The sequence below is a fragment of the Limulus polyphemus genome, unplaced genomic scaffold (genome assembly GCF_000517525.1).
Source record: "Limulus polyphemus unplaced genomic scaffold, Limulus_polyphemus-2.1.2 Scaffold3612, whole genome shotgun sequence".
Classification (NCBI taxonomy): domain Eukaryota; kingdom Metazoa; phylum Arthropoda; class Merostomata; order Xiphosura; family Limulidae; genus Limulus; species Limulus polyphemus.
In genome coordinates this window covers 15,558-29,908 of record NW_013669222.1, presented here as the reverse complement: position 1 = coordinate 29,908, position 14,351 = coordinate 15,558, and the positions used below count along the sequence as shown (strand labels likewise).

The 14,351-nt window shown below is 33.2% G+C and overlaps 1 protein-coding gene and 2 non-coding genes across 5 annotated transcripts in view; 2 read left to right on the top strand and 1 right to left on the bottom strand.

Annotated features, from left to right (window-relative positions):
* Positions 1-10,403, bottom strand: part of LOC106469685 (nucleoside diphosphate-linked moiety X motif 19-like) — a 19,449-nt gene extending 9,046 nt beyond the window's left edge. Inside the window, exons 1-3 of one of the 3 annotated variants that reach the window (XM_013930193.2) lie at positions 10,030-10,403; positions 3,371-4,122; positions 1,923-2,139 (exon numbers count right to left, since the gene is read on the bottom strand). In XM_013930193.2, coding sequence (XP_013785647.1) covers positions 1,923-2,139; positions 3,371-4,122; positions 10,030-10,129 — 1,069 coding nt within the window. In that variant the 5' untranslated portion in view covers positions 10,130-10,403. Of the gene's footprint in view, positions 1-1,922; positions 2,140-3,370; positions 4,123-9,717; positions 9,777-9,947 lie in introns of those variants that run through there. The other 2 variants (XM_022398262.1, XM_022398261.1) reach the window with 2 other exon arrangements.
* A 1,034-nt stretch (positions 10,404-11,437) lies between these two features.
* Trnad-guc lies at positions 11,438-11,509 on the top strand. Its single transcript has one exon. It is a non-coding gene; the product is annotated as a tRNA-Asp (tRNA).
* Positions 11,510-13,798: 2,289 nt separating this feature from the next.
* Positions 13,799-13,871, top strand: Trnam-cau. Its single transcript has one exon. It is a non-coding gene; the product is annotated as a tRNA-Met (tRNA).
* Positions 13,872-14,351: the final 480 nt, after the last annotated feature.

The window sequence follows — 14,351 nt, the reverse complement described above, 5'->3', positions numbered from 1 at the left end:
TGCAACTATAACAAAAATATTAATATTATAAGAGAATGAGTATTATCATCACTTGTTGGTTAAACATGCACCTTGTGGAGGGGATGTAGTAATTAATCAATAATTTCTTATTAAAAAGACAAGCTGTTAAACTGCTTGGAATGGTGACTGTTAAATAAAGATTTGTTTTGCTTAAGTCAACAGAGTTCTTTTATAAATTGGTGAAAATAAGGTGTTCTTATGATTCAAGCTTACTGTATGTAGCATTAAGAGTTTTGCATGTAGCACCAAGTACGTATATGAAAATATTATATATACATATAAAGCATTTTTAAACTGTGTCAATATTTTATTTCATTTATATGGATTGCATGTAAAATAAAAGAGTTTTTAATCAAATATAAACTAGTGGTTATGGTGACGTTATTAGTAAACTATACAAATTAGTACTATTAAAGGTTTGAATCTTTGTTTAGTAATACGTGTGGAACCAAAGGTCAAAAATATATTCTGTTATAATCCTATCATTGAAAAAAGTAATGAATAACAAAGATATTAAAACAGACTACTCTGAAGAACCCACAAGTCACATTCTACTATTTGAAAAATAATGCCCATTTTTCATCACTCACTTCCTTCCACTTTCAACAACAGTGAATCTAATAATTCAGCTCTTGTATAGCAAATGTCTGAATGTCAAGATACATATAATCATCAGTTGTTCCCACCCTAACGAGTACCAACACTTTCCAAATGTATGAAGTTCATAAGAAACTCCCTTTTATGAGAAGTATGCTGATAATATTTGACATTTTAATAACAGCAGAGTCAAACTAACTGGAATTAGTTCTTCAGAAAGATCCAAGTTTTTAATTAAAAGTGTTTGCATAGAAGTGACCAAATATTGTGAAAGTTAATAGTCAACAGAAATATTTCATCACATTTTCAGAATGTGTCCATTTAAACCAAATTTCATTTACTTCACACTAAATTCCTTGAACTCATTGGTAATAAGTAAAAATTCTGCATTCTCTATAGGGAAATATTCAATCTTCTATCCATTCACCTTACCTCAAGATGACACTAACTAAAAGGAAATTGTATACTGTCATTGTACAAAAATGAACATTACATACTTAACTGTACACAAATCACACAATCATGTTCTTTTATAGTTCTATTAATAACAATGTCCACACTATTCTTGTGCAAACAAAACCCCAACAAGTTTATAGAACAGGTAATGTTTTTAATAAAAATGCAAGAGAACTTTATATTGAAACTACTATAGTTGACACAAAACAAAGGGCCCGGCATGGCCAGGTGGTTATGGTGCTCGACTCGCAATCTGAGGGTCACGGGTTCAAATCCCTGTCACACCAAACATGCTTGCTCCTTTCAGCCTTGGAGGCATTATAATGTGATGGTCAATCCCACTATTCGTTGGTAAAAGAGTAGCCCAAGAGTTGGCGATGGGTGGTGATGACTAGTTGCCTTCCCTCTAGTCTTACACTGTTAAATTAGGGATGGCTAGCACAGATAGCCCTCGTGTAGCTTTGCACAAAATTCAAAACAAACAACCAACCACAAGACAAAATGACTAAAGTTTTAAGCCTCAAATAATGCTGTGAAGGATAGACTATGTAACAAGTTTTGGTGGTTCTGTGAACTTAAATCTACAGAAATGAGCACAAACACAACACTAAATATTCCATTAAGCCTTCATAACTACAATGTATTTCACATGCAAGACATTATAATAATTGTTGAGTAGTTTATATATATATATATATATACACACACACACACACATATGCTATTTTTGCTAATTACGTAAATACACTGTATACACAGTTCCTCAACACAAGGTTTTCATAGTTATCAGGTTTTCTCTAACTTACATCACTGTACACCACAAATTCAACTAAAAAAAGAAAACATACCTGGCATCAAAGATAACATCCCTCCATCAGGATCAGCAGTAGTACAGAGAACAGGCATCCATCTTTCCACTCCTTTATCCCGTCTTTCTGAAGCAAATTTAAATAGATCCTGGTAAGTCATAAGATTCATCAACCGAGACAACTCGTACACTTGAGGAGGAGCCAGAAATATTTTGCTGCAACTGAAATCATCCAGAAAGCTTAGCGGAGTACCCCACTAAAAGAAACAAATGTTTTACATGTTAGTTGCATCTCAAACCAAACTGTCTGAGAGAGAACAAAGAGTACATAATTATTTCTTATATAATGTAAGCAAATTTTAGAAGTATCTTGACTAATAATAGAATTATATTAAACTCACATTTATATATGTCAATCTTACATGCTTCTTTAATTAACTTGAGAAACAAAGCTATATACAAAATACATTTATTTTGAGATACCTTTTAGGTGGATCCTAACTGAACATTTTATATCTTAGATATTGCCTTCCAGTATATTACATATGAATAGCAATATCAAATATACATGTACAATACATTAACTTGGCTTTTAATTTCATTATACATTAGGCCTTCTATTAAGATGATATTGTGTGGATGAACAATATGAAGCATACTGTGAAGTCATAGTAGAATACACTGTATCTGCCCTTGCAAGTCATATATATATATTGTAACCCTTTCTTTATTAGATGTGAATACTGAGATTCTACAAGATCATATATAGTAAGTACACAACATTCCTTTTCCTCTAAGAGTATATTTTACAGTCATCTTGACACAATGACAAATAATCAACATAGGTTCCTCCATCTCTTTAGTGAAAAATTCAAACACTTTTGAGTTGTGGTACTTCTTAACAAATCTTGCCTCTCCACAGGTGTTCACAAATATTTTACATTGTAGTTACTTTTCTATAAATACTGCATATGATACCAATATAAGAAATTACACAAATACAAGAGGACAGAACTAGTGAATTACACCATGATCAACAAATTAAGAAAAAATACATACACATACAAATAGTAAGACTTGTAGACAAGTCAGTGATTTCTATTCATTGGCCTTTGGCAGCATTTTGATAAAACTATTCAGAATTCATAGTATTCCTCAACTTAATATGCAAATAACCAGATATAAATATGATACTTGCATCTATATACCATGTGCCCTACTGCTTTTCTGTAATTCAAGGAATTTACATCTTTTTTTTTCTTTATGTTTAAAATTATACTAGAATAAATATTGCACCTACATACTTCAATAAAAGTCTTCAAATAGTTTACATTGTTAAAAGTATACAATACACAAACAATTACAAAAATAAGAACCTACCTTTAGTGTGATTACTTCACTTCAATGATTCACTACTTTGATTACTTCAAATAGTTTACATTGTTAAAAGTATACAATACACAAACAACTACAAAAATAAGAACCTACCTTTAGTGTGATTACTTCACTTCGATTCAAAACTACATCACTAGGTTGTTTATCCAAACAACAGAGATAAAACATGGTGTCGTAGCGTCGATGACCTACAGATGTGGGAGTCAGCCAATCCCACCATTCATAAAGTCCCCATACATCTGGACAAACTTTCGACTCCAAACATAACTGTACAAAGTTCTTTGGATCTTTACGCAACATTTTACGCCACTGGCTAAGGTTTAAATGCAAACTGTCTTGTTTCACAAAGGAAGCAGAAGTTGGCTGTGTTTTAGCCACAGCAGTTACTAAAAGAATGCCAGTTTCTTCAAATGTTTCCCGAATAGCTGCAATACGAAATGCTATATCAGCTGGAAGACAGTGATCTCTGTCAAGTCCAAATCTTTCAACTGTATTAGGTGCTTTAATCATGGGTGGGCGTGGACCCTTGACTTCACACAGTTGACTAATCAGTGATTCACGACTAGCACCAACTTTTTCAAATGCTTTCCACCATTGAGAAGAAAAATCTGAAGGTTCAATGATACCACCAGGAAAAACAAAAGCATTAGCCATATAAGAACTTCGTCCACTTCGTTTCACCATTAAAAGTTTATAACCACAGTCATTTGTTTGTGATTTAGCAGTGCTTGGAATACCCACAGCAGCTCCTACAATACTATCAAGTCGTTTTCCAACAACTTCTCCAAGTGGTGCTTTGGATACAATCATCAGACTTGATGCTTCTTGCCATGGTAGGGCCATCTCTGCAAGGACACATCAAGTTCTACTTACTAATTCAGGTAATTCAAGCAAAAGAAAAATTACCCTAACCTTCTAAAACTATGCTTAACTTACTAAATTAAGTTTAAATCCATTTAAGTTTTAACATTCATACCCAAATACGTCTGCAGTAAAAATCTTGTGTGAATGTAAGTTTTCATAACACGAACCTTAGAGATGTGAAAATATTAACCACTTCCAAGTAAAGATTACATCACTATCATCTTTACATGTACTTCTTCAAGGTGCATGAACATTTTGATTGTTGTTTGTACAATAAGTAAAGCAAACACAAAACAATCTCCCAATCAAATAATGTTTAGTAGATGCCTGTCATATACATCTTATAGAAATGAAAAAATTTTTTTAAAAGTTTATTGTGTGTAATAACTTAATCACTGACTGACAACACAGCTCAAAATAAATAAGGATTGCTAAAAATGTAAATAAGCAACCCAAATAATCTTGACATTTTTTCCAGCTAGTTCTGCAAGTTTTCAGACTATTTTTTTTTAAATAAAATACTTATTCTTCCAACTCCATTACCATAGTTCTTCAGAAGATTCACATATAAAATCTATAAAAGTAGCATCTTCATTATTGATACCAAGAAGCTTGAAAGAGTTGAAACTGTTATACCTTTTTCTCTACCCTATAAAACACTTAAATGTATAAATGAATTGAACTGAACCATGTAGATATTAAGCCCTTTGTGGTATGGAGAAAGATTGAGAGTAAAAATATACAAAACACCAGGACAGAAAAGGTTTTCCCACAGGATTTTAAAGAAGATCAAAGATCACACAAGCAAGCCTCTCTCTTTCATTTTTGACAGGTCAATAGTCAATAGACACAAGCCCTAGGATTTGAAAGTTGCTAATGTTAACAAGTTACCCTGGAAATTATAGGACATTTAGTCTTATGTCTGTAGTGGAAAAACTTTAAGAGTTTGGTAAAAGAAGCTTTACAAAACCACTTGGTGAAATATATAATAAAAGAAAACCAACAAGGATTCACTAAAAGGAAATTTTCCCTTTTTAACTTGTTAATGTTTTTTTTATGTTGTCACTTGTTATCTGAACGATGCAAAGATTGTGGATTGGATGTATTTAAATTTTCAAAAAGCTTTCATAAACTTAAAATTTATGGACAACAATGGATCTTTTGATCCATTTAGGCCATTCCATCTACTAAAAAAAACCCTCTAAGCCAGCCTTCATCATTCAATTATTTATAATGCTTTGCCTTAAACTCCTTTAAATTAACAGCATTCACCACATCTGAAGGCAACCCATTCCAAAACCCAATTATTCAGTCTAATACGAAAATAAAATGTGAAGCTGAAGGTAACTCCTACTCTGCCAAAATTTATGCTTGTATTCCCTAGTCCATTAAGAAAGACGAAAAAAAGTTTAGCATCAACACTATCCTCTCCCTTAATGATCTTAAACACCTCAATAAGATTCATTTTCATGTTAACATTTTCCTAAGTTGAAAACGTATTTCAGATAGATAGTACCTCTATGCACCATGAAAAACAGCTATTACCTCACTCACAACAACCATGAAATTTCTTAAGCACGCCACAAGCCCTAAACAAACTCCCTCTCAGCAGATAGAATTCCACATTGAAGATGGTTGAGGAGGTGATGCTGATCAATTACAAAGATGAGCTCCTTTTCAAAATAATGACAGAATGGGAAAGTTAGTGGGATGCAACTTCCACAAGACCAGGGATTCCCTAATGGAGCAGCATGCAGTAGGAGATCACATCCTTCTTAAGTAGGAAATACTCTTCAGCCAATAGTTGTTTTTTCTTGTATTGAGATACTGGAGCAAAGGACTATCAGACAAATTCAGTGCTGGTGGTTATGTGTCACCAAGGTAGGTGGAATGTTAGAATGTGTAGTTGATTAAATACTCACACGAAATAGATACTATAAGGAAGAAGGATTCCTCACCTATTTCCTGAGGCAAATCCAAGTCTCATCTGGCTAGACATATCCATCAAAAACTGCTTGGGAGATGTTGTAACTGTGTGTCCTGTTTTACTCTTCCAGGTAACACCTCAACCCTAAATTTCAAATGAGGGGTGGGCCCAAATGGTCTTTCACCAGGGGGAAGGTACCACTCACAGAGGAAACTCTCCACATTGACTTTCCCTGTGACTTGAGACTGGGGAGGTATGGGTTCTCCCATGCTCCACCAAAAGAACAGAGAACAATAGAGACAGCGCATGTACCACTGTCATCAGGCACAATCATCTGGACTTTTATCCTCACCAAGAGACAATGCAATGATTTACACAACTATAGGCAGGAAGTGTGAACTAGATGTAAACTCTAGACCACACCTGAGAAAGTTTTTTTTTTTCATTTTTAAAAGCTGTAGAAACAGATCAGTCAGTTATATAGATATACTATTAAAGCAGTCTTGCAGAAAACTCCATCTAATGGTGGCCATTGAGCAGGAACAAGTGAATTTGACACTTTTTGTACTTCCCCACTTGATGCAGATTTCAGGAAAATATTTACTGTTAGGCAATTTTGGTCATTCAACAAAATCTGATGACACCATACATAATTAGTATAGTTTTAGTTCCGTAAGTTATGTGGGCATTTGATTTGGGTTTTTCTTCTTATTTTTGTCCTTGTGTTTGTTTTGGATGTGTATGAAAAGATTGGTACATACATGGTGGTGCCATGAAATGTGTCAGGACAATGAGCACAAAATCAGTAATGGAGCTGAAAATTAAAATCAATAAGCAAAATTCACCACTCTAAAGCCTCTGAGTAGACTGGAGAAAAGTGACCAAAAGGAGGCAAAAACCAGAGCCACACAAAACTACACAGTGATGTAAGTAATATAAGTAATGGGTGAAGAATGTGTTAGGTGTAGTCCACATAACAGCCTTCAAGATCTCCTTCAATGGTTGGAAACAATAGGAGACAAGAGGCTATGATAAACCAAATCTTGTGGGGGTTGACATTAAAAAATGTTTGGTCAGATTTGCCCAAAGAATATGCCAGTTGGATGAGCTGATAAACTCAACCAGGTAAAGTGAAAGGGGATAAGTTGCTACAGAAGATTTTTTTTTTTGTAATGCTACACAATGGGCTACCTGTACTGCACCACTATGGGTATTGAAACCTGGTTTTTAGCATTATCAGCCTTCTGACTTACTGCTGAGCCATTGGGAGGTCCCTAGAGAAGAAAGTAAGCCATGGGGATAACAGGCAATTGTGATTCCATGAAAGAGGGTAGTCCGAATGTGATAGCAACAGATAGCCTTAACTGGATATAAAGATGATCAGGAATGGAAATATTGTATAGTAGGGAAATAGAAGGGAAAAAAATGGAAGAAAAACAATCGATCACACTCCTGGGCAACCAAGTCTTCAGAAGAAGCAGTCAGGGAACAAATCAACTTGTTCTTATAATAGAAGACAGGAGACAGCAAAGGCATGAAGGTTCAAACTATGACAACCACAAATGAGTAGGTGGAAAAAAAAAATAAAAGAAAAAAAATAATGCTGAACAAGAGGTGAAAGGTGGGAATAATGCCACTTGGTAATTAGCAGTCATCAAAATGGTTGGACATTGATCAAAAAACCAAGTAATGCAGAAAGTTTTGGAATGTATCAATCAGAAACGACCCAAAAACTGTGACCGAAGATTTTGGCAATTCCAAAAAGCTGCAGACAATTCAAAAATATCATCAACAAATTTAAGCAATTTACTAGCCATGTAAATTGAAAAAAAGAGCAAATGTTCTAACTCCAAGCTCTGAGGTATCACACTTGTGAGATGTAACAGTAATCCAGTTGGACTTAATTCTATTTGTACCAACCCTCTACTTTCTTCCATCCAGCTAATTTATTCCACACATCTATAGATATTGTTTCTTTATGTGGCACCTTGTCTAATGCTTTCTTAAGATCCAGGTACATCAACCTATACAAGTAATAACCTCTTTAAGGATTGTTAAAAAGGTTAGTAACACAAAATTTTCTCTAGTGAAAGTATGCTGACTATCCAACAAAACATTTAATTTTGTAAAATGACTTGGCAAAGCACCTTTTATCAGACACTTTCAAAACTTTTTCCCACCACCTCTTGAAAAAAGTGAAGTGCCATTAGTTAACTTGCAATCTTCTGACACTTGCCTACTATTCAAGGACTTATATATAAAAAAAAAAAACATCACCAAGTGGTTCACACATTCAATCTTTAAACTCCTTCAAAACCTTGAAAATATTATCTGGCCCAGAAGTCTTATCATTCTTTAAACTTCTAAATTTTTTCTTAACAACCTCAGAATCAATGTCATTGTCATTTTTCTACCTACAAACTGCTCAAAATGTGAAAAACACAGTAGTGGTCAAGACAATCAAGACACTCTTTATATCCTCAATTACTTGAGCAACAATTATTTAAATGTGAACTAAATTAAGTTGGTAATCTGTAAGTTTTTTAATTTTAAGTTATTACACATGAGAACTAGGATTATGATATATATATATATATATATATATTAACAACAAGTAAGTTATTAGTTTTTAATACTAAATTGTTTATATTATTTATTTTATTTGAATTCATGTTACTCATTAATCAAAAGAACTGGTGAACCAGTAAGTTACTACTTTCTGATCATGAAGTGGGTCAAGTGACCACAGCATTAACAGGAGAAGATTACATTAGTAATTAAAAAACTTATGATCAAACTTAAAGAAAAATGTAATGATAACAATAACCATGTCTGTTATATCCAGGCATCAAAAGACCATTTGGGATACAATAGATATAGTAGTGGTCAAAATGCTATTTATATCATCAATTACTTTCACAACAACTATTTTGGTGTGAATTAGACTAAGATAATGAACAGTAATTTTTATCACACATGTAATTTTTGACACAACTGACACTGTGATTGTAAACTGTTAGGTTAACATTCATTTAGCTAGTAATTTTAAATTTGGTCTTTGGTTTGATTTTAATTCTCTTTTTTAATAAGGTAAGCTTAAATGAATCAAAAATAGATTAGTTTTTCTTTTACAATTTGACTTATAGTTTTAGGCTAGATTAGAGCTACAAGAACTGAGTTGTACTTATACTTTAACTTTAAGTTAAACTTCAACTACTCCATAGGCCTACATCTTTTAGTATGAGTAATAGTATTTATTTTAGTAACATTTAATCTTATGTATAGCTCCTCTACTCTAGATTATAGAACACAATTGCCTATTTTATACCTTTTGTAAAATGATAAAATTATATAACTTCTTCTAAAACACAAGGTTTAGTTCTAGCTATTATAAGTACAATTCCTGTCTATAGTTACTAACGTTAACATTCGACTTTAGTTTTCGTGTAATATAAATTACTAATATAAAGACCTCTAGTTGGAGCATAATAGTAATAGATACTAATAGTAGAGTACCACTACCACTGTTTAGGTGAATATTCTTTAACAATATTTTTTTTTACACTAACGACAAATATTTACATAATCATAATATTATTACTATTAGTATTACTACTATACTAGTTCAGTTTATTACTATTAGTATTACTTCTCTGGTCCACTACTACTAATAGATTTTGTAGGTGTAGATCTAACATTAAATTAATATCTTGCCGTTAGTATGTGTAGTAACACTTAACACTGTTAGTCACAGTAGTATTACTCGTATTAATAATGCTGACGCATTCGTACGACTAGCTAGTGCTAATGTTACACGCTTAAACTTTCAGCTATATCATATGTCCTACATTAATAGTAGTATATACTTATCAGCCTTACCAATGGTATATATTTGTACTCAGTAGTAGAGCTATTGTAGACAAAAAAGATTTACCGCTGTTTTCAGAACAACCAAAATTACCTGCTATGGATTCCTCAGGCTCTATTTCCTTCAAGTTCAGCTTGTCCAATCCCTTAGTCTTATTGAAGTTATTCTTATCAGCGAAGGTAGAGTTTTTCATTTTGTTTATTCAAATAAACATTTTATCTGAGTTAAAATTAAAAAGAAAACTGTCTTTTTTTCAAATTTTATTAATGAAATTATTTCAAGATTAAAGTGTTACTTTTGGGCAATGTTTTAAGTGACAAATACTTTTCTAGATTCGGTTCACTCACAACACAGGGCACGGCCAATTTGTCGGGTAGATGCGCGGTGTACTTACGTGTTTTCAGGTTATAAATGCAAGAAGGTCAGGGGAGGAGTCTTCAACTGGAAGTTTAAGATATTTCCTCGTTTATGTTAATACAAGTGTACGTGTCCGTATGATCCTGTAATTAGAAAACTATTTTTAATAAATGGACAAAAGAAATAGCTATCCCAAAGCCCCATCTTCCAAATAAACATTATTTTTGGATTTGTAACAAGTATCGTCCTATTAATACATTCAGAATGAAAATTTAGGAAAGCTATCATATTTCTCAAACACAATATTAGGTATCAAATACGTGCTATGAGGTGGTCTTCCTTCATTTTGAATTAATTATTATTACCAAAAATAAATATGAAGTCCAATATATTATTAGATTCACCACTTGTCACTGTATTATACCGGTTTCGGAATTCCACTCCTCAGTGTTGTTTGATGCAGGTGTGTGTGAATATAGTTTATTTCTTCTAGAAATTTTAAACGCTTGTTTTTTTAGGTTGCTGTTAGTTCAATGATAATCGCATTACATGCACTCTCTCCGACGGCTCAGCGGCAAGTCTAAGAGCTTATAACACTAAAAATGTGGTACAGTACAGATAGCTTATTGTGTAGCTTTGTGTTTAAAAAAACAACAACAAACTGACGATATATTCTTATAACCTATTAGTTACGCGTGCATATTTACAAAATTAAAAACTACAGTACTTTATCTAACGTCGTTTTTTCTTTATCTCAATCTTTACATTGGGACGAAACTTGTGTGCCTAGAGAAGAATGAGGACATTGGAACACTTGCAAAGAATGGATAATAACTGCTTGAAACATTGTTATTTCTCTTAATTACAGTGTTTGCCTTTTTTTTTCTTTGTCATTCTGCATGATATAATACATATTTTGCCCTTGGAGGAATGGAATAAACCTCAATTTAAGATTTCTCGTCTCTGTGTGCATGTTGGCAAATGTTTAAATATGTCACCAATTACATGATGTGAGAAAAACGGTACTTTATAAATTGAATTATCACAACGAACAGCTTGAAATTCAGATAGATATAGTAGGAGGTAGGAATAACTTTAGGATGTAATTCGCTTTAGTTAACATAAAAGCAAACATATATGTCAGTCCTCGGTAGTATAGTGGTAAGTATCCCCGCCTGTCACGCGGGAGACCGGGGTTCGATTCCCCGCCGGGGAGTAATGTTTTTCTTATCCAATAATTGAATTATTTATATGTAGTTACTTTATCAAATAATAGGAACGTTTAAATTCAGTATAATTTCCAGAAAGTAATGTCATACATATAAAAATTTTCATGTGTTGAAATTTAATTCTGTTTTATAATTAATGTAAACATTGAACAAGGTTCGTTTGTAAAGTTATACAAAATGCAAAGCATTAGGAAGTTCCAAGCGTTTGGCGCCATCTACACGTATGAATCAGAAGTAGTTTACCTACAAATATTTGTCTCATTTGGCTATCTGCTTTGTCTACTGCGGGGAATCAAACCCCGGATTTTAGCCTTGTAAATCCTAAACTTCCCGCTATCCCACCGGAGGACCTTTTGATTTTGAAAGCTTTATTCCGAATGTTTTTAAATACACTTTAGTTAAAATATTTCTTCACCGTGTCATTTTAGTGTCTACTGAATGACTGACAGACAACACGCTACTGTACTACTGTATTGTGGTGGAAGTGGTTAAAACAGGAGTGACTTTTCCATGTGGCTTTCGGCTCCTTTTCAGGGAAACTATTAAGTACTGATACGCACCAAAACAAGGAAAGAGAATTGTCTATTTGAGTGATCTTTGCGTGGAAATTGGCAAAGTGAAAAACAACAACAAAAAAAACAACATAATAATACAAAAATTAAACCTTACCTTTAGGAGCAGCAAACATATGTCACCGCCCTGTGACAATTTTATATATCATAGTTCTTTTTGTCTTTTGTAAATTAATGTTTAAACATTTTGTTCTTCTTTCAAGGGTGAGATTTTTACGTCATATTTATTTTCTAACTCTAATTTCTTTTGATATCATTTGCATATTACGTTTTCTTCCACTAACATTTATTAAACCGAACTGCAGTAAAGTATAAGTGGTATTCGCATTGCTGCCACTATTATCGTGGTGATAGGGAGTAATCACTTATTTACGCGAAAACAATTAGGGACAAGGTAATATATAAATACCTTCCCTTTATAATATGTTTAAGTTTACCATTTCAACTACCTGTTAATGAAACTATTTTACTTTATGTCCTTTTCAGTTTGTTCGACATCGTTATAGTGTGTGCTATTGGTCCAAGCTCCGACTAAAATATTTCGCTTAATATTTGCAATATCTTTTAGTTGTTCGTTCACTACTGCCCTTTTCTTTCCTAAACCCTTCACTGGCTCATTGGTAAGTCTGAAGGCTTATAACGCTAAAAACCTTGTTTCGATATCCATGGTAGGTACAGCACATGTAGGTTTTTACTCCTGATGATGGTAGCGTAGAGCTACCGAACCATGTAGTCTTTTTAATTTTATTGTGCATTTTAAACGTTGATCTTTTTTTGATTTTAAAATCTATTGCATAGGTTGTCGTAATTGAATCTACAGATAATGTATAATCTGAATCGATTGATGAATGTAGTTCTAACGATTCTGAATTGAGTGATGAGTCAAGAGTGGCAAGTTTATTAAAATTGAAAGATAACGTCGTGAACAAACTAGACTGACAGTTGAATATTAGATGCGTTAAGTTTAATATTTTACAAACATCCAAACTGATACATAAGTCCTGGTACTAAAGGGAGAGCGCATGAGAAGATGTGGAGTATAACCAACCTTTGTACTTTAAGAGAAATGGAAGAATATTATTATCTTATTAAAATACTCAACGGTCAGTAGAATTGCTGAAGAAAGATGACAAAAATGATTGGGCGCGATTCTCCAATCTAAGTTTCCTTAGTTTTACCACTACCTTTCGTAGGTAGTGTGTGGTATATTTGACAAAGGACCCGTCAGTGAAACCCTTATAATTCTGTATGAACAAGGAGACAAAATATTCCAAAAAAAAAAGAAGAATATTTATATATATACCTATATTGTTTGTATGAAATCGGAGATTGTTTCGTTTGGCTATATATATTCTGTATCTAGCAGCAGCCTTGTTTCATTCTATTAATTAACCCTCACAGCCAACAAAATAAAAATAAACCATAATTCACTTTCAACAAATCTTCGTAACATGCTAACCTCCAGTAGCGACGACGGCAACCCAAGTTGTGTGTTAATGTATCAGTTCATAAAATGCTCGTCACTCTTACCGTCAAAATTGAAATATGCAAGTATAGGATATGTACAATATTTTCAATTAATCAGTTTCATGATCTTCTAGTGTATTTCAAAGTGACCCAACAACATGTAGAGACTGAGAAAATGCGTTTTACTTTTTAGGAGAAAGAATACACAAAACAACTGATACTTTAAATATCAATACCGCCTCGGTAGCGCAGTAGGCAGCGCGTCAGTCTCATAATCTGAAGGCCGTGAGTTCGAGCCTCACCCGGGGCAATACCTTTTTCTCTTGAAATACGAAGTTTAGGAAATGATTCAATGAAAATTAAGGAGATAAACCAAGGCCACTGATTTTTCTCTGATGCATTCTAAAGATGGTGGTACGAGAATACGAAGATCTGAGTGTGGCAAAGATGTGAGACTTTACAGAAAGTGAACTATGGTTTCATTCTTATTTTTTATTTTGTTGGCTGTGAGTGTTATGGTATAGAATTGAACAAGATATATGATAGATACAGAATATACATAGTCATTTGTGACGTCGTAAATTTGGTGCTACTCTACCTGTGTGTGTGTGCATTCGTTGTAAACGAGGCACTACATATTTACACAATCTGTACGCAACAAAGCTGAATAATGACGTCCTTTATTCACTAATATGTTGAATCGCCAAACGAAACAATCTCCGATTTCATACAAACAATATAGGTATATATATAAATATTCTTCTTTTTTTTTGGAATATTTTGTCTCCTT